Source organism: Castor canadensis, chromosome 10 (assembly GCF_047511655.1).
Source record: "Castor canadensis chromosome 10, mCasCan1.hap1v2, whole genome shotgun sequence".
Classification (NCBI taxonomy): domain Eukaryota; kingdom Metazoa; phylum Chordata; class Mammalia; order Rodentia; family Castoridae; genus Castor; species Castor canadensis.
In genome coordinates, this window is record NC_133395.1 from 144333183 (window position 1) to 144360210 (window position 27028).

The 27028-nt window shown below is 53.2% G+C and overlaps 1 protein-coding gene across 5 annotated transcripts in view; it reads right to left on the reverse strand.

Annotated features, from left to right (window-relative positions):
• Positions 1 to 27028, reverse strand: part of Slc6a6 (solute carrier family 6 member 6) — a 76927-nt gene that overhangs the window by 3496 nt on the left and 46403 nt on the right. For all 5 annotated transcript variants that reach the window (XM_020175672.2, XM_020175675.2, XM_074044494.1 and 2 more), the window contains 10 exons: positions 22596 to 22728; positions 16556 to 16690; positions 15406 to 15509; positions 15158 to 15282; positions 11252 to 11364; positions 6958 to 7095; positions 5949 to 6051; positions 5363 to 5463; positions 3224 to 3394; positions 378 to 514 (listed from right to left, as the gene is read on the reverse strand). In XM_020175672.2, coding sequence (XP_020031261.1) covers positions 378 to 514; positions 3224 to 3394; positions 5363 to 5463; positions 5949 to 6051; positions 6958 to 7095; positions 11252 to 11364; positions 15158 to 15282; positions 15406 to 15509; positions 16556 to 16690; positions 22596 to 22728 — 1260 coding nt within the window. The remainder of the gene's footprint in view (positions 1 to 377; positions 515 to 3223; positions 3395 to 5362; positions 5464 to 5948; positions 6052 to 6957; positions 7096 to 11251; positions 11365 to 15157; positions 15283 to 15405; positions 15510 to 16555; positions 16691 to 22595; positions 22729 to 27028) is intronic.

A 27028-nucleotide genomic window follows, 5' to 3' on the forward strand; every position in this document is an offset into this window, starting at 1 on the left:
CTGGCAAGATAATGGATTCAAGTGCTAAAAGTATGACAATCTCGAAGTGTATAGAGAGTTAATTGTTTAAAAAAAATATACAAAGAAAAGTTTACCAAGTTCCCATAAAATACATCTAATTTAGTATGAAAGGTTGGCCTCTCTCTGGGACATTTGCCCGTTGGTTTTCTTTTTGTACAAAATATCCCCATATCTAAACAAAATACACACACGCACCACGAAACACACACTTGCACGCACACATAGAGTGACATTTTCTGTGACAATTAAAAAAAAAAATCCTAGTGCAAATATAAAGCTCTGTAAACCTGGTCCTATGAGAATCTGTGGTTAGTAAACAGCAGGAAAGCGGCTGGCCCTGTCGCCCGGGAGCTCACATCATGGTCTCCACGACGATGTGCGTCGGTTTCATGAGCGCACCGTTCATGGACTTGCGGGAGTCGAAGGGCACAGCCCCCTCCCGCTCCACGGCCCAGCGGTTGGGCTCCCTGGGGGTCAGCAGGTACTTGACTCTCTGTGGAAGGAAGACAGGAAGGAGTAAGGAGGGAGTGAGCTGGCCTGATTCCCTGGCCACCATCCCCACCTGCCTCCTGAACCTGCCCAGGTGCTGTGTGGTTGTGGCAAACTTCCACTCTCCCTGCACCTCCTGCTCTTTGTTCTTTGAGGAAATAAATTTGTTGGTTAAGGTGATTCCAAGAGCTCGCAGGGCCCTCCTGTCTCCCTGGGCTCTGGGACAAGTTTCCTGAAACAATCCCTGTGTATGCACGAGTAGGGACAAGGGACTGTCACCTTCACATGCTACCTTCTCCCTCCTATGGGACCGAAATGCACCTCTCTAGAATTCCTGCCCTCTCATTTCTCTGGCTTGCAAAGCCACTTGTAAACCTTAGGGTGGAAAGCCGTCTCTGCTCCCCTGGCATCCACCATCTCCATGCACAAACTGCCACCCCTCTGCCTGCCCGTGAGCTGCGTGTGCTGCCCCCGTGCGGACAGGCTCCCCAGCTCTCTGCAGTGTCTGCTTCTCCTGCAGCTTTGCGAGCTCACTGGTGGCGTCTCGGGTCACTCTGGGCAGGGTGAGCTTTGCCCTCCCAGTGAGTCACCTGACCAAGGAATCAGTGAGGGAAATGAGCCCTCTCCACGGCCACCAGAAAATCAATGGCAGACCTGCACTGGGGACTCACGGCTCCTGCCTCCCGGCCCACCCCGTGTCACACATCTGTTCAGACTTTCATAGGCCAACAACCTATGGAAAAGTAAAAATTTAACAAAAGTTTAATTAAAATTTAAAAACAAACAAAAACAAATATAGAAGAAAAAAGCATGAGTGAGGCCCTGGGTTTGATCCTTAGCACCACCGAAAGAAAAAAAAAAATTGATTATTAAGAGCTTACAAACTTTCATTTAAAAATCTACACTTTCATTTTCTCTCGGACAAACGACAAGATCCAGCAGCTCCAAGCCCACACCCCCTTCCCGGCCGCAGTGGCCAGAGAGCTACCCCACAGCTGCCCACTGCAGACTCGGCATGACTGCCTTGCTCCAGCCCTGCCTCAGCAGTTTCCCTGTCCCAGCCGCTCATCCCTGGACCGTCCACACATCTGTACCGTGGGCCATGGAAACAGACGGGGGACAAGGGGCAAATGCCATAGGAAGCCGGGTGAAGCTTAGTCTACACAGGAGGCTTGGCCTTAGCTGGAAGCTTCAAGGGACAGAGACCGGTATGCCAGAGCCTGCCAAGAGGACCACCTGGACAACTCAGGCAGGGTGGGACGCCTGAGGGCACAGAGGGAAGGACCAGCAGATGGTGGTTCTGCTGCCTGTGAAGGAGGGAGGTGGCCGTCAGGCTGTGGTGAGTGCAGGGCACAGGAAGGAAGCTATCCTCACTCACTGATCTCTCCTCTGTGCCCGTGCCAACATGGGCAGGACCAGCTTGAAAGTCAGGCTTTGAAGGGACACAAGTTAGTGACTTTTTGGTGTCCTCCCCAACCTGTGGTGTGAGAGTGCTGCAGACACTGAGCAATCAGAACAGATCTCTAAAGACCCCCTGCCCTTAGTGTCTGGGTAGCAAGGACATTCCAGGTTGGGGGCCTCAGTTGCCATGTGGAAGGCTCAAAGCGGTGACCATGTCCTACCTCCTGTCCTCTGGCCTGCTGTGTCAGCCTTTTTTTTTTTTGGCAGTACTAGAGTTTGAATTCATTCTCGCTAGGCAGGTGCTCTACCACTTGAGCCACTCTGCCAGCCCGTGTCTCAGCATTTCAGCATTTTAACAATCCACGGGACCAGTCTGCATTCTGGATGAATATTGGAGTCCTATAATACATTCTCTTAAAAACTACAATAGGTTCAACCTGTCTAGGAAACCCCGGAAGCCTTCCTGGCTCAGGCTGTCCCAGTCTATGTGCCCCTCTTCCCCCACCAACAACCCCTCCAGGCCATTCCCTGCCCGGAGGAAACACGAGCCAGCCTGAGGGGGAGCCAAGGCCCCAGGACATCCTGGCTCCAGATTTTTAAAAAGAGAATAACAATAAAAACAGCCCAGAACAAAACATTGCAGCCTTGGAGCCGGCCCAGGCCTAAAGGTTAAAGGAGATTCTGAGAAAAGAATTTCTTGGAAAGTACCCTGGTCTTGCCAGGCCTGGAATCTCCAGCAGTGTGGAGGAATTTCTGAGAGAAGGCTGGGGGGAGGAGGGGGCGCCACAGAGACTGCTGGGTACCGAGGCTGGATGGGGCTGTGCCTGGGGCAAGGTGGCCTCTGAGGGTCAGGCTGTGGATGGGCCCAGGTTCAGCACCCAGCCTGGCAGGGCTTTGCCTCAACTGGATACAGGACAGGGGTGGCATTTAGTAGGGACCCAGACTTCCTCCCCAGAGCCCCAGCTCCCATCTCCCCACAACTCCTTTCTGGGATGTGGCCCTGGCTTATGGTGCAGCCTACAAAGCCACTGTGCCCTTTCTAGCTTGGTCACCCACCCCTCTGGGCCCCACTTTGGAACACCTTTATTTGGTACATTCTTCCTCAGCCCACGGCCCTGCTTGAAATGTCACCTTCTCCCACACAAACTGGCCTCTGCTTCCGTTTTCCTACAATATGCTCTTCCATTCGGGATCTCAACCCTTTTCATTGAGTGAAGGTGGACACAGGACTCAGAGAAGGCAGTCATCCTGCCTAAGGTCACACAGCAAACTGGCAGCTGGCCAGCCTTGACCTCCCACCTTCCCCACTCACCACAAGGAACGGTCCCTCTGCCTGGCAGAGGCGGATAACGACGACCAGTGGGATACATATCATGGAGGAGAGGGCCAGGCTCCAGCCCAGCCCAATGGCCCAGGTGGGGTACACGTAGACTTTGTTATAGGTCAGGGGGACATACTTGGCGAGAGAGAAGACGAAACATCCCTGTGGAGAGATGGGGGCACTTAGAGGGGGTCCTTGGAGAACAGAGGGCTGCTGGTAGCAGGGCTGGCCTCAGTCCTTGGGAGAGCCTTTCTTACACCCTTCCCTGCCGCTTTTGGGATCTCCCGGGTAACAATCTGATTGAATTGCCCGCTCAGTAGCCTTCTGTAGCTCCCCAGTTCCCTCAGTATGGCTGGTCAGGCCAGCTGGGAGCGGTGCCCTCCCCTCTCACCAGCACCTTCTCTCCAACACTCCTGCCTTACTTGCCCAGGCTCTTCCCAGATTCTTCCCTCTAGAAAGCAGCTGCAGGTGCACACAGTAGGTGCACAGTAAATGCCAGGGGTATGGATGAAGGCCTTTCCGCCGCCACACACATGAGCGCACGCACACAAACATGCACACGCGTGCGAGCGCACACACACATGCACTCCTACCCACCCCCTCCAGGCTGAGTCATGGGCCCCACTATAGAGTATGGACCTGGCCTCAGGGATCCCAAGTGGTCGGTGAGGTCAGTCCTGAGCCCCAAAGACTGTGACATCCAGTCTTTAGAGGAACGTGGGGCTGGCAGGGACCCCGGCTCCTGTCTCTGCTCATAATGAGGGCATCTCTAAAGAGGCCCAAGACTGGCTAGGGCAGAGCCAAGAGGTGAAAATGAGGTGGCTCTTTATCCTGTAACGCTGGCTCTGATGGCAGGAGAGAGGTATGCAGGGAAAGTCGAGGTGGAGAGGGAGGAATGGGCTGCAGGTGCCCTCACCAGGCATGGTCCTCCCTGTCTCTTCTGTTGTTTTCTGCCTGTGGTGCTGGGGCTATGGCTTGGCTGAGACCTGCCTCTGATCACATCCTCACTCCTCTCCCAGATGGGTGACTTCAATCTACCACCAAGGAATGACGCCCACTGCTCATCCAGCTCCTCTGAGAGCGAGAGAGGAAGAGACTGGAGGTCAGAGTGGTGAGAAGATCGGCCCAAATATATGCATCACGTGATGACAGCATGGGCCTGAACTCAGAGAAATGCATGTCTGCTTGAGGTAAACAGTCCCTAGTTGTCAGGGGCAACCACGGGTTTTATTCTTGTGAGGGGGAGACATGTATCTGGGACAAGGCCACAATCGTAATGGTAAGGCCTCGCTGGGATTTGTGGTCCGCCTAAGGCTGCTCAGCCACACCTGGGTTTCAGATCATTTTGGATAAGCATTGCTATCCAATAATGGCCTTACCATTATTATTAAGTAATATTATTAAATAATAATGGTAACAGTCTAAAGTTGTCAGCTGCCACTCAAGTCTCACTTCAGACTCCCTTGTCTTAGAGGCAGGAAAACTTAGGTCTAGAGACGGAAGTGACTTGCTTGAGTCGCAAAATGAGTTAGTGCCAATGCTGACTTGGTTTTGCTAGGAGCAGAGACTGCCGAGGGTGGGGACATCTTTTATCCCCCGTTGCTGGTTCCTAAATACGAAGGATCAGAGAAGAACCTCGTCTCAGGGAGAGTGGGTACACACTACAGTCAAGTCCAAGGTGGTGACGGGGCAATGTGACAGACTTGTCCCCTCTGTTAGAATGTCCCCTCTGTAAGCTCTTATTCCCCGCCCCCCACGGAAACAGCAATGTCTGTGGCTGCTCTCCTCCACATCCCAGTGACCAAACTGAGCTGTGGCAGCGATTGTGGAAAGGCTATCAGCCATGGGGCCTCGGGATTTCTCAGCACACTCAGGCATCCTCCTTTCACAGCGTCTTTCATAGCCTTTCAAAGGCTGGCTCCCCTGCCAGGAATGTCCCTCAACTTCCTCTTCCTGACAAACTCCTACTCGCCCTCTAAAACTCAACTCCAGAAAACCTAGAGCAGCTTTCCTGAGTCTCCCAGGTAGAACTGAAGCTAGGTTTACAACAGGCCCACACCAAGCAGGTGAATATGTCACAACCCAGGGAGCAAAAGTGCCTCGCCTGAGCCAAAGCAGGAGGGAACTCACAACACAGAGAACTGGAGTGATGACAGCCCAGCTGTACTTCATCCAGGGCCCAGGCCGATAACCAATCATGTCCTCAATACCGTCATAGAAGTTATCTCCGCCTGCAAGAGACAGCAGTGGACTCATAGGAATGCAGGGTTCGAGGCCAGTACTTCCCTGGCAGGTCCTGAGGGCCCTGCGGCGGGCGGGGGGGGGGGGTGGTCTCTGGGACCATAAGGCATAGCAATGCTTATCCAAAATGATCTGAAACCCAAATGCGGCTGAGCAGCCTTAGGCAGACCACAAATCCCAGCGAGGCCCAGCTAAGTCTCAGGAGGTCAATACAGACCATTCTTTGGCACTAGAGCAGGTAATCACAGGCCCTCATACAAGCAAGTTTGTATTTGTAGACATACATTTACAGCTTGCACCTTCGGTGCTGGGACGGTAATGTGGCCAAATGGTATTACTTGGGAAGGGAAGGGGCATCCTTGAGAGAAAGTGTAGGTAGGGAGACCCTTCTATAAATTCTCTGATCCTGAAGGGTCAGTGTAGAGAAGCCCAAAAAGAGAAACCTGTGAAAGGAGATGCACAGATCTGTACTCACCATATATCCAGGCAATAACAAAACATTCAAAGAATGCAACCCACAAAAGGCATACACCGCTAGCTGCATAGTAGTCAAAGAGTTGAAACACATACATGCCACCCTGTGAAGGAAAAACACCACAGAGAAGGTTGATTTATTATTTGGCCTCTACTTCCCTTCATATACAAAGAGCTCTAGCAAATCAACAAGAAAAAAAAAATACCTCCAAAGGAAAATGGCTATGTTGACCAGGTGCACATATAAAAAAGATGCTCAATATATCTGGCAAGTTTAAAAAAAATACACAGACGAAGAGTAAGCTGGAAGCAAATATCGCGTCTTAGCAAAACAACGGGCCCGCTGAAGTCCACATCCAAAGGAGGGATTCAAACTAAGTGAGGCCAATACAGGAGACTCCAGTGACGCTCAGCTGTGACTCTGAGGGGCGTTTTCTTATAAGCATTCCCCAAAAAGCATTCTTACTTCTGATAAGGAAAACCGCTAAAGTGAAGGTCTGTGCTGGATTTGGGGCAACTGTTAAAGGAAACCCTTTCCTGGAGGATTTGGGCGGGTGGCTATGGTGGAGTGTGGGAGAACGTGGGTCATGCCTCCTGCGAGATAAGCCAACCTTCCACATTCCTGTTTCCCATGCTTCTGGCTTCCTGTGGCCCCTGCCCGGTGGCCCAGCATACACGCCCGTCATCAGACACCCAAGCAGTGGCAGAGCTCTTGCTGAGCACGTGCCGGGACCCGGGTTCGATCCCAGCACCACAAAAAAGAATTTTTAAAAAAGCAAAAGTAGTTGGGAGCTGAACAGAACCAGACTGCTGGGGCCTGAGTGTCCTTCTGCTGTCACACTCAGGTGTCCTGAGCACAGCAAGACCCCTGAAGCGGGTGTAGCAGGAGGTGAGCCCCTCCTTGGTCGTCCCCCAGCCAGTGTCCCACTGTGGCCCTAAGAAGGCTGGTTGGGGCATCGAGTTCTACATGAGAGAAGACCCTTGTACCGCACAGAGTGCCAGCCACCTACCTCCGTCACCATCGTCAGCCCCAGCAGGTAGCTGATGCTGCACACGATGGCAATGAAGGTTTCCCGACGATAACCCTTCCTTAGGAAGGATGGGTAGAGGTCAACCAAGGACGTGATCTGTCCCTCGACTTCAACAAACTGTGGAGGGAGCAGGGAGAGGGCCAGTCAGAAGAGGCGCCCAGCGGAAATACATGACAAGGCAAGTGCTGAGGACACCTGTCCTTGTGTCCACAGCCAGCCAGGTGGCCCGGCTAGTCTCTGGGCCATGCCTATGACACCCACCCTCCGTTCCTTGTAGCCAGACCCTAGACTGTGTGGTCAAGCCACTGCGGTCCACACACAGCTTATCAAATGAGGGACACACGTGGGTACATCACATCTTGCTCAGGCTGTTCCTGACACCAGCATGCCCTTCCCTCCTCACTCAAGACTCAGCTAAAGAACAACTGCTTCTCTAGGAAGCCAGTGCCGACTCTCCCCTGGCATGCTTGGGGACACGTGTGCTGTCATGTCAACCTCCCTCCTTGGTCAAGGCTAGTGTCACACTCATCCAGGCCTTCAACACCCAGCCTGGCCACACACACGTGGCAGCTCAGGCAATGTGTGACAAATGGGTAGACTTCACACTAACCTGCTGGGTGACCAGGGCAAGACTGGGCCTCAGTTTCCCTTCTGTGGAGTGGAGAGCAATTCAGGTCAGATTCCTATGGTGTTTGTTTTTAACCCTTTGGATTGGAGATCACAGGCCCGGGAGAGCATTTTGCATGTGTTTACACACACGTGGCCAGGTGTGCAAGCCATATGTGATCGCCTGTGGCTCCATTTCCTAGGCTCTGGTGTATAAGGAAGAAGACTTGAAAAGGTCACTTCACAGGTTCAAGGGTGACTCTCAGTCTTTCCGTATCTTTCTATCTCTGTGCCTAATCATTTATTTATCTTGGAGACTATGTCAGTCATTACAAGGAGAACTACCTTCTTAAACAGTGGCATAAAACTCTACCCTCTGGACAGTACCACCACCGACATAAAGATGCCGGACAGACAGCTCTCAGACTCCTCCCACTGGCTCAGGAAGGGACGGTTCCTCTCCACCTGCATTTGGGTGTAAGTACATGTGTCTCCTTGGCAGGACCTTAAAGCGCTACCTCAGGGTTCAAGGACCAGCAGTGGCATTTAAATCCAAAGTGCCCTGCCAACCAGCATGCCTCCAAGGCTGGTCTGATTCTTTTAAAAGCTGAGATGCTAAAAACCTCGATGCATCTGTTGTTCACCCAGGACAGGCTGTGGGGAAGGGTGTTCCCTCAGCACTCCTGCAAGACAGACCCAACCACCTACTCCTCTGGAAGCAGCACAGGAGGATCAAGGAAAGGAACACAAACAAAAAGTCTCTTTCATGTGTTGAAAGGGACCCACAATCAGGGAAAAGGTGACCAAGAGGCTCTTGAAAGGGGTCCCAAGGGAAGGGGTGGCTTTTTTGACTTCTGACTGCTGTGTCCAGCTGAAAAGGGATTTGAACCTCACTAGCAACAGAATTATAGCAAACTTGCAGCTCCATCAAGTTTCAAAAAGAGTTAGAAACAAAGGGTCCTTTTTTTTTTTTTTTTTTGAGATGAGGAAATTAGGGTCAGGAAAATCCAGTGCCACTATGAATCAGGACCAAGACTGGCACAAGCCGCCTTGTTTCCAAGTCCCCCCACTTCTGCAGGAACCACCACACCCCCTCCACCAGCCTCTTCCAGCCTCCCTCACTTATCACTGATGGGCCTCAACTTCTTCCTCTATAAAACCAGAGGTCTTGCGTACTCATCAGGGATGTTGAGAGAGACATGACAACTATGAGAGTTAGATGACAATTTTGACAAGTGTTGATCCATGTCTGGGGGCTAGGCTTGGGGCACTCAAGTCAGAGGGGAAGGCCCCAGCTCTCTTCTCCTTATGCTGTTTGTTCAACCATGTTCCCTTGGGGTGCCCCAGATATAAGCAGGCATCTGCCTCCTTGTGGGTGACTTCCCCACTCTGTCCCACCAAGAAATACCCATGTGATGTTCCTATGCCAAAGACAGCTAATTCCCACTGAGGCACGAAACCCTGGGCAAGTGTGTCCTCTGCCGAGCTAGGGTCCTGGGTCCCTGACATCGCACTTAGGTTGCCTTAGGTTGACTGTGATCTCCCCACTTCCATGTGACAGAACTATTTTTGGGGACTTCAAAGGGAAAGCCAATGGGGACAAACCATCAGCTTCTGGGGTCGAAGCTTTCACTAGCTGGTTGGCCTCAGCCAAGTCCTTATTCTCCGTAAGCCTGTTCCCTCGGCTGCTAAAAGGGTAATAGAGTAGATGCTAATGGATGAAGCTCTGGGTGCAGTGAACTGGGATGAGCTCTGTAGAGCAGTTGCCTAGCATGTGCAAGACCCCAGGTTCCGTCCCTAGCACTGAAACAAAAGAAAAGAGATAATGTGAGTGCAGGGCTGAGGGTGAGCTGGGACGCAGAGGTGCAGAATTGCAGCTCAGGAAAACGGACGCTCTCTGGAGGGGGATGCCGGGATGGTAGACCACGTGCTAAGGGATGGTTTGCTGTACATTTAAAGATGAGTCAAGCAGTTCATTTTATGTTCTTGTTATGTGCTCCATCCATGAGCACATAACAAGCCTGGCATGGGGTCCGGCACCTGGTGGCACCGTGCACAGTGGTGCCCTCATCCTCTGCACAGGACTGACATTGCTAGTGTCTACAAGGTTTTCCTCATTCCCCAAGTTCTCACCATAAACAGAAGCAAAGGATGGAGCCTGACCTACACTGTCAGCGCCCCAGTTCCTGCTTCAAACCTGGATCCCCAGAGACTGGGGCCAGTGACTGGGGTTCCATTCCAACCCTTGCCCCTTGCTGGAGTGACACAGGCAGGTCGCTTAACCACTGAGCCTGGAGTTTCACATTGCAAAGCAGGGTAAAGAGCAGCGACCTCTTCTGAGGCCAGCTTTGCCAGCTCCCAGCATTCTCTGTGCAACCTGGGGCCCTGCTGAAAGGTGCCAGTCCTCTACATCCCCCAAGCTATCCCCTGGGGGTGGGGGAAATCTAATGAATAACTACCTCCACTTCCTACTTAGGAAGTAGGTTTGTGGCCTATTTTGGACCATGGAGATGTCACACATCGTCATTTATTAACCTGTCTTTGTTTTTTCCTCTTACTTAGAAGCTCTGGGAAGAAGCTCTGAGGCTACTTTCTGGGGCCTCCCTCCCAAGTCCAAGCTCGTGAAGGAGGAATGATTAATGAAGTCCTCTTGTTGTTTACGCAGCTCAAGTAAATCAACTGCGCAAGTTTTGTTTTCTGTCTCCTGAATGCTTTTACTCTGCCGTCTCTGCTAACGTGGGTCCCCTTTCTGCCAAGTGCTCTGCTCTGTTCTTGACCTTGCTAGCTGACTGTCTCCTCTCTCCGGACTCCCACTCTTCTGCCTGGCCTTCTAGGACTTCCCTCCTATTCAGTTCTTTGAAGACTATGGCCTGTGGGGAGGGTGATGAGGGGCTCTCCTGACCTGACCACAGGCTCTGACTGTGCAGAGGGTCTCAGTTTGACCAAAGCCTTTTCCTGGGACCGGTGGCCCCACCAGATCGATCCACGCCATATGTTGTGTGCATCCTACCTGCTTCTCTAACTGGCCCGGGCACATGGTCACCTGCCCAGCACACCACGACTCCCCTTCTTGCAGAGTCATGTCTGTGCTCCAAGCTGCCATCTCAACCAGGCCCCAACAGAAGTACGTGCATCTCAGGGAAAGGGGTCCAAGTGCTCCCATAAATCAACCCCAGGCACCCTGACAGCTCTGTGCCTGGCACTGTGCCTGGTGCTTCTCAAAGGCAAAGGTGGATATAATCATACCCATTAACCAGGATAAGGAAACTGAGGCTCAGAGGGGAGGAAATGGGCCCAGTATCACATACAACTGTGCTACTCCAAAGCCAGCTGCAGCAACTCCCTGCCTGTCACTGACATACCCCAATAGTCACATTGCTCATCTACCATGTCACCTGGGCCCTGCCAGAAGAACATTGTGACCTTTTGGGTCTTGACCTCCTAACTCCTCATTTATGGCTTGACTGTAACCATACCCCCTGGGCTGTCTTCCCCTTGCTGGGTGACAGCCTCCAGCTGTGGGGTGGTCAGATATTTTCCTGCCTCCCTGGGGCCCTTCCCACTCCTAGTTTTTGGAGTAACCCTTGCTGACCAAAGCCACTGGACGGATGTACAGGTCCCTCCCCCCACCACCATGGGCGGTCCCATCCAACGCACAAACACTTACCTGGCTATCCAGTCCAAGCAAGAGAAGCATAATAAAAAACAGGATGGACCAAAAAGTAGGGAGTGGCATCATTGTCACAGCTTTCGGGTAGGCAATGAAGGCCAAGCCAGGACCTAAAGGAAGAGAAAATGGGGAGGGGGCACAAGGAGGAAACACGTCAGTCACCAAGCCACTCGGAATCCCAGGCCTCACACAAAGACACTTGGATCTGAGGCAGGTCTCCCAAGCCCAAGATGCAGGGAGGAGCCAGGTCGGAGTTGCTGCCTGGGAAGAGAGACCAGGCTTGTCTCGCTTTTGGGGTGGGGCGTGCCAGGACGCAGGAGGGGTCCCGTTTTAGCATCTGTCTCCTATATGGCATGAGAGGCCTCCTCACAAACGTGAATCTGCACAGACATGGGTTATTTGGGGCAGGGCCTGGGACTTGGGCTGCCAGGGACTCAGGAAAAAGGAGTACCCTGCCCCTCCCAAATCAAAGTCATCCTGTCAACACTGGCTGGAAGTAAGCCAGGGGGAAGGTTTGGGTTATCTGGCAAGTGAAGCCCTTCTTTGGAAAAAAAAAAAAAAGATTTCTATTTTTGAGTTAATGGATAAAACATTGCAGAGTGGAAGGGAAAAAGAACACAGAACCACACCCAGTAGGGCAAAGGGCTCTTCAGGGGTGCATCTGTAGGTCCCCCCACTGCCTGTAGGCAAGCAAGGCCAGTATGCAGCACTGAAGGAGACGGCAGGCACGGGAGCCCAGGCCTGGGAGACTGATGGTCACATCCAAGTCCTCATCGACCATTTCCTCTTTGTATCTCCCCACAAGCTGTCTCAGGGCCTCAGTTTCCCCAGCTGAAAAGTGAGAGAGCTGGTGAACCCAGAAGCCTTCCTACATTCATATTCTCAGAGATGGACACTATTGCCCCAGAAAAGAGCATTAGGCATCAAAAGAGGAGACTCAGACAAGACCTGGAGGCAGAGTCTCCTGGAGGGGACGGCTCTGCAGTCCTTCTGCCTCCAAAAGGCCCCAGAGCAGGCGCCAGGGGAAAGACTGGCTGTTAACTGACACTGTGGGCTCCACAAAGGAAGGCAGGTCCCAAGGGCCTGGTTTGAAACACTAAAGTAAAATCAACCACTAAAAACAAAACGAACCCCCAAAAATCAAGAAGCAAGAAACAAAAAGGGCCAGAGAGCATGACACATATTTTAAAGCAAACCTCAGAAACCAAATGAATGGTTCGAGAAAAAAAAAAAAAAGTCACAAAAACAAACCAATTTTGCAAGAAATTGGAACCAGAAATCACATTGTAAGGCAGTAACAATTCCAAATGTGGCAGGGAGGACAAGTCTTTTTACAACGCATGGTCCACTCAGCCTGAGAAATTCCGACCAAAATAATGACCTTGGGCGGCGGCAGAGCAGTAGGTCATTAACGGAGGCTCTTACCAAGCCCCAAGCTGCTCCAATGGACACAGGTGAGGGGTGAGGGCCAGGTGCAGGAAAATATGCGGCCCACCCAGGACTCTGTAAAACACCCTTGGAATCAAAGTCAGAATCAAAAGCCACGCACGTCCACCTAATCCATCAGCTCGGGCTCTGACTGGCACACACCAAGAATGAGGAATCAGGACCAAGCCGTCTGCGAGACAGATGGAAAAATGGGGTCCTCACCAGCCTCCACCAGCTGGGCACTGTGAGGTTTCTCAATTCACCTGTTTCCGCGTCTCGGTTTTGACTTTCTCAAACCAGCCTCAGGAGAGGGGCTGAGTGTCCGTTTCTAAAAGCACATGGTGAGCTTGGGATGGAGAAAAGTCCAGGAGAAGTCACCCCATGGCTCTGAATGCCCCTCCGCTAGCAGGAAACGCGCCATGCTGGCCCGTCTGCCCTCCACTTGGCTGCGTAATTATCTCGTTCAAGTGCACTTTTGCTCAATATGGTGCTTGTTAAAAGCTTATTAGAGAAAAAAATCACCCTTGATGTGCCGGCTGTTCAGATATCACCGTGGGGAATGAATGACAAGGTCTTAGAAGTGGACAGGAGCAAGAAAACAACTTAGGCTGACCACGTTTCTGTATACAAAGACACCTAGCTGTCCACAGAGAAGGATCTGCTTTAAATAACCCATGTCCATCTCCCACGGCCAAATTCACTCCGTACTCTTGGCGTTTCCCAATCAAGGAACAAGCTTGCAAGCCCTTGGCCGAAAGAAAGCCATGTGCAGAGGGGACTGTGAGCTGTGATGGGTTCCCTCCCCCCACCAATGTAACTGCCACCCCCCAGGTGACCGTGGGAATTTCTTTTGAAATAACTTTCTATGTCTCAATCTGTGACCTGACTTTGGGGGCTCTGGGGAGGGGTGAATGGTACCTCTGAAGGTCCAATTTGGAAGTGGGGAAAGGGGAGAGGTACGTGCTGAGCTGTGGATTTGCCATGGTGGTTCTGCACCACTGGGGTCTAAGGTCAAGACCTAGCAGTGGACAGGGGCCAGGGACTTCGAGAGGTCAGAGGAACCCAGGCAAATTCTCCCATGGGAGGGCCCGAGGTTGTCGAGTATGCCAGGCTGGGGTGGGAAGGCAGGAGAAGGCCTGCCTGGCCTGTGGTGGGTGAAGGTACAGAGGACAGGGTGGGTGTCAGGAAACCCCTGCTCTGGCCCTAACCCACCCAAACAAGGCCCTGATCTCAGGCCACTGATTTCCTCATCTGAGACACACAATGCCAGGGGGCGTCCTGACCCTCTAACACTAAGACTCCAGGCTGTCAGCTTGTGTTTCACATACAAGAAGGCAGAGGTCAGGGGAAGGGAGCATCAGGGACTCCAGCGGCTCCTGCCCCTGGTCCGCAGAGGTCTCTGGAATTACAACCCATTAAACTTGCCCCTTCTGCATGAAAGGACGACCCTCACCTTCCTCCAAGTGACCCCAGAGAGGCTGTGAGAAATCAGGATGTCAGGCAGGGGAGGGGCCAGGGGGGAGGGAGGGACAGTATGTGAAACCACGAAACCTTCCAGACAACCGATGGCCACCCTCCAAGGGAGCCAGGCAGGACTGGAAAGCATGGAAAAGCCGGATAGGTGGACTTTGGGAAATCCCAGGAACCTATGTGTCGCTATCCCTGTGGCAGTTTTAAAGCCACAGGTCCAGGACTTCAGACAGTCATGGCCAAGTACTCCGGGGCCCTGGGATGCGTGGTGAGGTTCTGGCCTCAGAAGACCTCCAACACTGCCATGTCCTCGAACCATCTTTGCTGTAATTCTAGGCTGCAGGTTCCTAAGGTCGCAAACTGTGGCGAGCCCATGAAGCTAAGACTCTGTCGGCTCCCGTAACTCCAGCTGTCCTGAAGAGGGCCACATTTGCCAGAGGGGCCCATACCCCAAGGGGCGACAGGACCCTCATCGCCTACCGCCATCACTATCTCCAGGGGTGGCGTTCCTCCTCCTCGATCCCCTTTCTTGCTTCCCAAACCCACTGAGCCCTGTGCCTACGGTGGAGCCTGACAGAGGAGAGATGGGGTGAAATGAATGAACGGATTTGGCTATAGGGAACGCCAGGAGCAAAGTGCAAAACACGGAAACCCAGCTGAGAAGGTGGCGAGGAGGAGCCGGCTGGTGACTGGCCTGGGCCTAGGCTAGGAGAGAAGCTTCGCTGTGGGGAAGGGAGGGAGAAAACCACACCATAGGAGCGACCGGTTCCCAACTCAGCCACCCCTCCCATGTTTCTGCCATCCCTTGGGCCGGGCTGCAGTGAAGATCTTTAAACGAAGCTTTTGCACTCTCTGGTCTTGGGGACTTCTTGGTGGGGGTGGGGGGGTCTATGTAGAAGCCAGGCTCACCCCCCCATCCCCCTGGGGTCTGGCTTCATGCCTGCAGTACTTGGCTTACACACTAGGTGGCAGTGCCCACCACCACTGCCACCAACACCACCGTACCTGACTCAGCCACATCAGCAATGTCCACCCCTTGCTCTTGTGCCATGAAGCCCAGGATGGAAAAAATTGCGAAGCCAGACACAAAACTGGTACCACTGTTCAGGCATCCCAGCAGCATACAGTCCCTAAGTTACACATATGTCAGGAGCAAGTTAATTCACAACACAAGGAAGCCACGCTCCCTACTTCTTCTCTTTTCTTTAAATATCATTTCTCACGTCCTCTGGGCCCGCTGGCACGACACTTGCCTGTATGAATTGTACTTGTACTTGTTGTAGCTCCCCAGTGAGGTCATGGCCCCCAGGCAGATGGCATAGGAGAAGAATATCTGGGTCCCAGCATCAATCCACACCTGGGAGGGAGAGGGGTGGCAGGGAGAGAGAGGGCTCGTTAGGGCTGGCTTCCAGGAGGAGGTGGCAAGGGTTCTTGGCCACCCAGCGATGGCCTAAGGAGAGGGCCTTGCAAGGTGCAGAGTCCAGACTGCAAATAGTCTGTGTTGGGACTGACGACACATTTTGAAGTAATGCTAAGCTGCAAGGAACCCCAGAAAAGAGCCAGTGCCCCGCCTCAGCCCATGCATCATTTCGGAAACTGGGCTTTGGAAGCAGAAGGATCTGAAGTCCAACCCTGGAAGGACTTACAAATATCACCCCTGGAGCCTTGGTTTTCATAGCTGTAAAATGAGTGCCACAGAAAAGCTCTTCAGGCTCAAAGATAAACCCACAGGCCAAGGTTCTTTATGACTGCAATACTATCATCCGGGGTCTTGGGTTGGAATGGGAGGAATTCCTTATTGGATCTCTGGAACCTTCTGCAGCAGCTCCAATTGCTGTGAAGCTGCCTTCAGGGCTCTGCTCTTGCACTGGCCATTCCCACCCCCCACCCCCCACCCCCGTCCTGCCCAGGGCGTCAGGGAAATGCTGGCTCCTGGGAGGCAAGCAGAAAGCTGGGGATCGTGGTACTTGGGTCCCCAGTGGACCCATACTCCCGAAGCCCCGTGGCCAAGCACCAAGGGGTGGACTTGCAGCGTGGGCCGCTCAGCCTTCCGAGCAGTCATGAAGTCCCAATCTCATCCTAAGCCAAGGAAACTGTCTCCCGCCCCAGGACACTGGGAGCAGAAGCCCAGTCCGAGGAGGACACTGGCTCATGAGGGACCTCGCCCTTACCTGGCACAGCGCCTAAGGCAGCCTCTGTTATTGCCGCCTCAAGAGTCCTACACAAGAAGAGAGACACCCACAGCTGGAAGCGTCCGAGAGCACGTGAGCAACTGCACCCGCCACAGGCCGGTGGAAAAGTACAGGGGGAAGCCCAGCTAGAGCCACCGAAAACCCAGCCCCAGCCCTGCCGGCACGCACGAGGCCTGGGTGGGAGGAGGACTGTGTTCCCCACCTGCCGTACCTGTGGGTCCTCAAGGCGGGTGATGTTAGGATACAGGTAGAACTTGATGCCTGCACCGGCGCCAGGCAGCGTCAGCCCTCGGATCAGCAGCACCAGAAGCATAGCAAACGGGAATGTGGCTGTGAAGTAGACAACCTGCAAGGGGCACAGTGGCGTTATGTGGGCCCGCTGGTAACAGTCGGGGTCTTGGAGTCAAGTCTGCAATCTCAAGTGCTGTGTAACCTTCAGCATGTTGATTAACCGCTCTGGGCCTGTTATCTCACCTGCTACCTGAGTAGGACACAAGGAGCTAGGTCAGAGATTTACTGTAATTAAATGAAAAAAGTCCTATAAATATCCATATTTATTATATCTCAGGCATTATCCAAGCCCAGAATACAGTGATGGAGAAGAGAAAAGAAATGCCTGCCCTTGGGGAGGTTAGAGAGACAAAATGCAAATGAGAGAGCAGACACCTGTGTGGACTCACGTGTGGATGCACAGGGCTTAGCCCAGTGGCTGCCCACGTGGTGCTCAGTACATACAACTGACGTTCCCACTGTCAATGTGAGTCTATGGTGCAGAATCAGATACAGCACCGGGGTGCACGCTGTAACCCCAGCACTCGGGAGGCTGGGATAGGAGGATAGCAAGTTCTAGGCCAGCCTGAGCTACAAAGTGAGACCCTGTCTCAAAAAGAAAAATTAAAGATAAATAAGGATTTCAACTCTCAGCTCTGCCCTCTTCATTTGCTGGGGGACACTGGGCATGTTGCTGAACCTCTCTGGGCCTCCCTCAGTTTCTTCATGCAGGAAATGAACAATAAGAGTCATAGCGGCCCCCTTGTGACGTGGTGAAAGGAAGACAACAGGACGAAGGTCCAAACAGCACCTGACACTCAGCTGCCCAGGAAACAGGGTCTGCCATTGACACGGATTTTGTGGGAAGCAGATGGGAACTGGTCCTCACCCAGCCCAGGGAAGGACCAGCACTCCACTGGCCTGTGGGAGACCCACAGCCTTCCCTGAGTCACACCTCTCATCCAAGGCCAAGGTCAAGGGCAGCGGGCACTAGTGATGACCTGGGCCAGGCCGAGGACCTGCCCACTCTTTCTCCTCCCGTCCCACAGGCTGGTCTGCCACAGCACAGTCTGGGAGTCCAAAGACCAGAGGGAAGCTGGACCCCCGCCCCACTGCTGGGGTCAAGACCCTCAGGCCTGAGCTCTAAGGCAGCAACTGGGTGCTGAGGGTCATTGCCCCTCTCTTGGACCAGATGGGCTCCAAGATCCCCCTACAAAGCTCTAGAGTCAGGAGGTGGAGCAGCCCAGACCTGAGCTCACGACTGCATCTCTGCCACCTCCCCGCTGGCGACTGTGGCCACTGCTTCCCCCGCCTGTGCCCCAGTGAGCGCTCGGGTATTCTTAGCAATCAATACCATTGTGACATCCCACAGGCTGAAAGGGTGGCTTCTCCTGCCTCTGCCACCCCTCCCCGGATGTTCCAGGCCTCAGTTTCCCCAGACACCTTTCTTTCTTTTCTTTGAGAGGCTGAGAACCCTCACACTTTCCCAAGGGCAGGAGGTAGACAGGAGGGCGAGGGCACGTCAGGAAGTGACAGAAGGGGCAAAAGAAAGCAAGCCGGCCTGTCCCCTTCCTTCCTGTGGACAGGCAGGCAGGCGCCCCTGGACCAGTTCCCCACTCTGGGGCCTGTGCGTGGGCCACACCCGGGCTGGTGAACAATAGCTGCAGACAGCAGCCTGGCGGGGGTCCCCAGAGGGCCACAGCTTCAAAGCTGCAGGCAGCAGTCAGGGCTGTGGGCGTGGACGTGGGCTGACTTCCCGTTTGAGTACTTCGTTTACTTAACAAGCACTTAGGAGGTGCTTACTGTGTGCCAGTGTTAACCGTTTGCTCCTCACCACACCTTGCAAGAATGGGATGCCATTATTTCTTGCATTTTCTAGATGAGAAAACCAAGCCCCAGAGAGGTGGGACATCACCTGCCTGGGGTCCCGAGTTAGCAGGTGTTGGAGGGGGACTTGAACTACTTACAGGGTCCCCACATCTTTGAAGGGGATTTGCTGCTGTTGCTCGGTCCCCTAAACCCAGAGCCTCACAGCCCCTGGTCCTGCGCCTCAGCCACCTCTCTGGAAAGCTGCCCTTGCCTTGTAGACTTTGCAGCTCTGAGGACGAGCCCTTGAGAGTCGTTCTCTCAACTTTTCCGTGACTCCCCTAGGATCCCCAAGGGAAAGGCTGGTGCCAGACGCCACCAGTGGGCCCCTGGTGGTGACCCAGCAGGCCTTGCCGTGGGACATGGTATTTTTCCACTCTTGCTGGTGAATCTCTGTGTCTCCTCTGAGTTTGAACCCAGAAGCTCTGGCCCAGCTGCCCCAGACACCGTGAGGACTTCTTCCCAGTCCCCTGTGGTGCAGGTAGGGAAGAAGGTGGCCCACGCAGCAGAACACAGCTGAGCTCCTGCGTCCCCTAGCTCACTTTGGGAGGTGAAGGCCTACGGCAACAGAGGTCTGTCCTAGACAAACCCTGGTGGGGGAATCACTCACACATTTTACACAAGGGGAAACTGAGGCTGGGTTAAAAGGGACCTGTGAAGTCATATACTTCGTAGAGGCAGAGCTGAGCCCCAAACCTGGTCCGGCTCTGCCTGACCCAACCCCCTTTGATTCTGACTACTGGACAAAGTGAGCTGCCCTGGATGGTGGACAGAGAGGGCAGCCTCAGCACTTGTCTGTGACGTCTGGACTCCATGTTCCATGAGAGCAGATGCCTGGCTCTTTCTCTGTTGCTGCATCCTTAGGCTGGTGCTGGGGTGAGGCCAGGAGGTGGACAAATGGGGTGGGGGGGAATCAGGTCAGGAATAGGCTTGCCTGAGTCCAAATCTCAGCTTGGTCACTGACAAGCTTTGTGATGTTGGGAAAGTTAATTAACCTCTCTGGGCCTCAGTTTTCCCATCTGCAAAACAGGACTATTAACTGCACACAGGAGCGAATGTTAGGAGCATTAAGTGAACTGCTAAACAATAGTAAGAGCCGTGTCCAGCTTAGCCATGCTACACAGCAGTCGCCCCTTGTGGGATAAATTAAGCCATGGCCTAAATTGTGGAGAATTCTCTTGTGGGAGAATCAAATACTCCAGTAAAGGAGTCTGTCTGCTACTTGGGGAGGCTGAGCTACGTGAACTCAGGTCCTGAGCCTCAGGAGCCCAGGCCCTCCTTCCATCCACCCCCAGGGTGGCCATGAACCTGGTCTGTGGCCAGGGCTGGAAGCTACAACAGGCCGGCAGGCAGGCAGCCTCTCAGCGCTGAGCTCGAGGAAGTCCATGGAGCTGGCTGTTTGTCTTGGCTTCTCTGGGCTGACCCAGCCCTGCTATTGTTCTGGGAACTACGCCTGCCCTGCAGAGGAGGGTGTCCCTAAGGGTGAAGTGAGGGGACCTCTGGCAAGTCACGTCTTCTCTTGGCCACAGCTGCAGCCTGGCACCCTCTCGCTTGACTTTGGCTCTGTTCCCCTGCGTGCTGTGCTAAATCTCAATGCTGCTCATGGCGCCTAGTGGGCCTCAGCCTCCTCCATCACACTGGTTGCTCCCCATGGGTCTGGCCAGACGTACTTTAGGGCGTTTGAACTGGCTGTTCTCTCTACCTGGAATCCCCCTCAGGTCCCAACTCTTCACTTCTTCACATCTTTGCCCAAAAGTCACTTTCTCAGTGAACCCTTCCTGGCCACCTGTTGTCCCTTACCACTTAATTCTTTTCCATTGCTCTTGTCAGTGTCTGACTCCTATCTCCTACCAACTCTGCCCACTGGGCTGTCAGCTCCTGGACACTGGATCCCTAGCCTCATTCCTACAGAGCAGAGGCTCGAAAGATAGCAGCGCACAAGAAAATGATTACGTCTCTGGTATTGCTCAGCACCAGATTTGCTTCCACCTGGGGAAACTGAGGCAGAGTGTAGCAGACAGTTAACATTCACTGGACAGTCTGTGCCAAGCAATGTGCTGGGTGTTTAACACACTTCATTTGAACCCTCACTACTACCCAACTTACAGATGAGGAAACTGAGGCTCAACGGTGAGGGAGTGACCTTGGACAAGTCATCGAACCTCTCCAGGTCTGTTTTCTTGTTGCTTAAAAAGCAATAAAATAGTGTGGTCAAAAGACGGAGGAGGAAGTGGGAGAGCATAAGGTGACAGTGCTCTCTGAGGAGCTGGCACGGGTTTCTAAGGCCTGGATGGCTTCCTTTCCAGACCGGGGTTCAGAATTGAGAGTAGCTCTTCCCAGAGCAACAGGCAGAAGACATTGGGGTTCTAGAGTTTGGATAAGGGCCCCCAAGTCCATATGTTGAAGGTTTGGTCTTTCATCCTTTCAAAGGGGATGCTGCAACCCAGCCCTTTCCTTTCTCTCCCTTAGCCTCCCAGCTACAATGAGACCATCACTTCCTCTGCTGTGTGCTCCCACCATGACGTACAGTGCCGCTACAGGCCCAAAAGCAAAGGGACCAAGCAACCATGGACTGAAACCTCTGAGGCTAGAGGCCAAAATGCACTTTCCATCCCTTAGATTGACTTTCTCAGGTATTTGTCACAGGAACAGAAAACTGACTAACACAGGGCACAGGATCGCCAATTCTAGGGACGCTCCCTTCTGCCTCCACAACCCTGAGGTTCCGCGTCATGTCCAGCAGGTGACTGGACTGATTTCTGGGATCTTGTTCCACGATTTTGCCTTCATCCAGGAAGCGTCCTCAGCAATAAGTAGGTGGCTGGGGCAGCCAAGGGCCTTTCTCCAAATTACTTCGTCCACTGCACCTCGATGCCCTCAAATGCCTCCTGAAGAGACACTTTTGACTAATGGGGATTTTGTTAATTTGTTTGGTTGTGTGTGTGTGTGTGTGTGTGTTACTGGGGTTTGAACTCAGGGCCCTTGCTTCCTCAGCAGGTGCTTTACCACTGGGCCATGCCCACAACCCCACTGCTTTTTTTTTTTTTTTTTTTTTTTTAAATCTTAAAGCAATGGCCCGCATTACAGTGTGAACGAGGGGCCAAAGTTACTAGGACATTGAAAGGCTCATCAGCCAATCCCTGTGGATGGCTCTGTGCCCCAGATTCAGCTCACGAGAGCACCCTGCATGACCTCTGTCATCAGAAAAGCCAGGCCCTCAGCCAGAGCCCTGGTTACCAGGGAACTGCCTGGCTCTCACTGGTAACAGGTCCCATTTTCACTGTCGCCAATACACCAGTTAAACATACCTAAAAACCTTCCTTCCAAGCTAAGATTTTAATTTTCAGCCGCCACAATTGTTCATGGCTCCATTCAACTCTGTGACACGTCGATCAGCAGCAGCAAATGCTCCTGTTGCAGACCAGGACTTTGGTCAACAGCTAACATCTGGTTAACGCTCATTATTAGCTAACGCTTTCCTGAACAACCAAAACAGAAATTGTTGAAAGGCTAGCTACAACTCAATTAATCTGACCTAGCAGCACGGACCCAAACCAGGGCTGCCCAAACTGTAAGGCACATCCAGAATATCTAGGGATGGCGTGACAGCAGAGCCCCTGACTCGGGTGATGTCAGGCAACCCCTGCTTCTGCAGCTCCATCAAACCCTGGTGTTGCTGATGTTGACTGTCATGGCCCACTCTGCAAAGCCAGAGTCCACATTGGCTGCTGGTGAGCTCGCAGTGCCTCTGGCTCCCAGTTATCATAGGTCATGATGCCAACATTAGTTAACTGCTAACGTCTGCATTTACTGCCAACACTTGGAGGAGGAAAAGCAGCAGTGGTGGGCTAGCTCCTGGGAGACATTTGGGAATGTCACTGAATACTCGAAATCGGACATGGAGGAAGCATGAACACTGCGAGAGGGCTACACCACCAACAGGGCTTTGTTTCCCTACTCTTTCCAGAGGACCAGTTTGTCCTCCTGCCACCATGGCACCTCCCTCCTATAGTTACGGCTGACTGTGGGCGGGCAGGCCAGCAGGGTGGGAAACTCTGCTGAGACCAGCCTCAGCATGGCTGTCTCTGAGGCAGGGGGACAAGAGTCCAGCTTACCTTCCCTGTGGACCTGACACCCTTCCAGATGCAGAAGAAACACACCAGCCAGACTAAGAGAAGGCAGAGAGCAAGGTCCCATTTCAGAGTGCCCGGGTGGTCGATTCCGGGAGACAAACTCAGCACGTTGTGCCTTCAAGAAAACAGAGTGAGAGGTCAGTGGGGCTGATCCCAGGTACTGCATATCACAAGCCCCAGGGGACCCATTTTTCTTGGGACAGAGTTATTGGGAAGTCAGATGGGGATGGGAGAGCTGAGGTGAAGCTCAGTGGCAGAGCACCTGCCCTAGCATGTACAAGGCCCTGGGTTCCGACCCCAGCACTATAAAACAAAGAGGGGGATGGATTCTGACTCCTAAGTCAGCTGAACTCAGGTTCAATCCAGCCTGGCCTCAGGCAAGTCATGGAACCCCAGCCTCAGTTTCCTCATCTGTGGTGACCATGGGACCTTAGGACAACCTTCTGTAGTGTTGACTGGGGGCCAAACACTAGGTTCAAATCTCAACTTCCCTGTTCAATCACTGACTTTAGGCAAGCTACCTGGCCATCAGACCTCAGTCTCTTCATCTGTTAAATGGGGTAACTACCCTCCCCCAACATTCTCTGTCCCATCCCTCTATTTTATCCAACTCCAACTTTTGCCAGGCGTGGTGCTTCACACCTATAATCCCAACAGTTGGGAAGCAAAGGTAGGAGGATCACGGACTCAAGAGTCCGTGTAGCCTGGGCTACACAGTGAGAGCCTAGCTCAAAAACAAAACACAACAAAATAAAATAACCCGAGTGTTATTCAGATCTCTTCCAAAATAAAAGCCTTGAGCTAGGCACTGGTAGCTACTTAAGATGCTGAGATCAGGAGGATTACAGTTCGAGGCCAGCCTAGGCAAAAAGTTAGTGAGACCCCCCCCCATCTCAACAAATACCTGGGCACTAGCCTTTGCCATTGGTCTTCCAGGTTACCTGCGCACTGAACCTGCACGCTGCTAACTGCATTAAACAGGCCCCCACACGCTGGGTGCTCGCCGTCCCTGGGAGAAGCTGTGTTTCCTTCTAACAGCCCTGACCAAAGACCATTCGCTCCTGAGGAGTAGACAGACTCCATGCCTCCGTCTGTCCTTCCATCAAATGGGAATGCCAGCTCCTGCCTGGGCTGCTGCTTGGGAAAGCATTCCAGAACATCCCATGCTCTCAGCAGCCTGTGGCTCCAGGTCTTAAATACTCCCTGGCTAGGACCCATTTCCATCTCTTTTCCTTTTCTTCCAGAGAAGCCTCAACATGGGGACCTTGAATAAACCCACAATTCCTTCAAACGAGGCTGTGTTCTCACAACCTGCAACAGCACCCAGCACACAGCAGTACTCACCGCACCTTTTGCAAGGATGAATGAGCCAGCTGGGATAAGGCAGGTGCCCATATCACTGTGGAAGGTTCCATGAACCACCCGCACTCACAAGCCTGAAGGAGGGGCGTCTTTCCTTTTTCTCTTGATGGTCACAGTAAGACCAGCACCCACCCACACCCACCTGGGACAGTGTCTGCCATGATAATGATGCCCATAAAACAAAAGCAGCCAGCATCTGCTTATTCACCAAGGCCTCTCCTGATTATCTCATTTGACCCAAGGGGCAGAGGTAATTGGCCCCACTTTACAGATGGAGGGGCCACTTGCCCATGGTCACAAAGTCAGCAGGTGGCAGGCACGGCTGTCACCCAACCCTAGGCCTAGCTGACTCCTATCTAGACTCTTCACTGCTGGGCTGATTTTAAAAGAAAACAGTGCCTTGGTCTTAAAAACAGTCTCCTTCGTCAGTCCTCTGCGACGTGGCAGGGGCCCCTAGCCCACCCACCCTGGTGAAGGGCCACGAGAAGAGGAAGGGCACCTTCCTACCTCTGCCGCTTTGCACACACCACCCCTTGGTGACCTCTCTCTGATCTGCCAGGTGCATCCAGCTCGGCTGGCATTCTGATGACTCATCCTGGAGTCCTTCCTGCCTTCCGCTGTTCTCTCCTACATGGTGAGACGTCTGTCTTGCACACCAGGCTCCATGTACCCCAAGGACAAGGGGGTGTCTCACGCACAGACACACAGCAGGAGCTCAGCACATGTGGACAAGACACCCAGCCACAAGTGGCCATTTCTTTTTGTTCTTTAGGGCAAGTTGACCAAGAAGCTTAAAGGCCCAGATCCTGCTGGTCCTAAACCACCAGACAGATGGCCTGGCAAAACACCAGTGCCCACTGCTGATGGAGGCTGCCATGCTGGTGTGTTCTCAACAGCTGAGCACCTACAGAGGCCAGGACAAGGCTGAGAGAGATACCTGTCCTTCTATTATCGGTAGTAGCCCCTGTACAGGATCACACCACGTCATTCGGGCACAACCCAAGGCAGGTCTTCTTAGTAATACATTCCCAAGACCAACTCCTACAGTGCCACCTGCACGGGTGACCAAAGACACAATGTCTACACCATCAAAGACTGGAAGTAACCTGACCAGCCCTCGACTCAGTATACCATGATGCAGTGCTACACAGCCCCAAGAAGGATCTGGGTAGGTTGAGAAGGCACCAGCTCCTGGAGCTAAAATAAGTGAGCAAAGTGAAGAGAGTAAAGAACCAAGCACAGGGTACCTGCCACAGGGGAGGGGACAGGCATACACTTTGTAAAGGTTATAGGAAATTCCTGAAATACCCTAGGAACAGAATGCATGTGTCCTGTCAACCCCCATCCCCTGCCCAGTGTGGCTCAGGCCCAGAGTGACCCTTGCCCTTTCCTAAAACAACTCAGGGGCAGCTATGGAGGCTGGAAAGCATCTGGGTCACTGAATCCCGGTAGAGCCCCCCACCCACCCCTGACTAGTCCCTTCTGCATCTGCCTCCCAGGGTCTCCTCATCACACGCCAGCAGCCAGGACCCGCTGGGCCTTCACACCATAGAGAATGAGTGCTCAGTAAACTGCTGAGTGCTGTGCCCCCACATCTCTCCCCTTGCTGCACTGCCCCTACTCAGGCCTGCCTGCACCCCAGGACCATTTCAGCAGCCTCCCCAGTCTTCCTGCCAGAGAGAACTCAGCAATACCCCACAAAGTCTCATCCCTCCTGCCCTACAACTTCCCATGGCCTCCACCTAACAGGTGCCCTGGTCCCCTTACCACCCAGACCTGAAAAGAGTGTGGGAGTGCCTACGAACAAGACCAGAACAACAGATACAGACAGGAAGCATCATGGACAAACCAGACGTAAGGTCCAGACTCTGCCACCACCTCTATTCCACCCCTTTACTTCTTCCTCCTGGGCTGAGCCATGCCCCAGGGCCTTTGCACTTACCACACATTTTCTACAGTTCACCTAACCCCTTCCCCTCAGGTCTCCATGCCAATGCAACTTCCCCAACAGCAGCTGCTCCTGGCCAGCCTGTGTCAAAAGCACCTCTTGTGGTTCTCCATGTCCTGCCTTTTGTCACTTATCATTGCTTTTATATTGCAATCGTCTTTCTGCTTCACCACTACCTGTCCCACTAGGAGGTCAGCCCATGGCAGCAAGCCCTGCATCTGTCTAGGTAAGCGTGCAGTGTGCACCTACTAAGTACTAATTGACAATTCTTGGTGACTTGCTTGATGGGGAAACGTAGGCTCAGACAGAATTCACCTGAAACCACCCAGACAGAGAGTAAACCTGGGCCTGGTTCCTTGTTTTCCGATGCAGCCCTGGGCACTAGCCACCAGGTGTGTCAGGTCCTATGCTGCCCTTGGCCAGGCCCCCTGGCACTGCAGGTTTCCCTGTGTCTCACCCAGAGGGAGGAGACGAGAGGTAAGCTGCATTCTTGTCCAAGAAAAGTACCGATTCATTCCAGGGCGGGATCCAAAACAGAATCGCCTGGCCGTCTGTTTGGAGTTGGCCGCCCTGCTGCCGTCCAGCCGGCACTCAGAGATGTAAATACGTCCTCCGAGTGGGCCAAATCGTTTCCTTTTGACTGCAGGCCAGCCATTTATTGGCCACAGCTCTCCCCTGGAGACTGGCGGAGGCAACAATTATAAAAGGGCCGTCCGCCGGAGCACGGGGCTGCGAGGCCCTTCCCCACCACCTCCTCCTTCCGACAGCTGCACAGCAAGATTGGCTGAGCCCGGCTTGTTTGCAAATATGACTCACGTCTTTGATTCTAATAGAGCCTAATGATTCGTGCTGAGCTCCCAGGGGGCTCTGGAGGAGCCGAGGAGGAAGGCCCGGCTCCAGCCTGATGAAGGGCATTCGGCCAGACTTGGCCCCGCCTGTCCTCCAGGGCCTGGGGGGAGCAGGAGGCCTGGGGACAAAGGTGACCTAAGAGAGCAAGAACCAGTGGGACGGGGCCGACGGGCAGAAGCTCTGCTTCCCCTTCGGAGCCACTCAGCGTTAAATTACAAATTAAAAGTGTGGGTCCCTGGGGCCCCAGTGGCTTCTC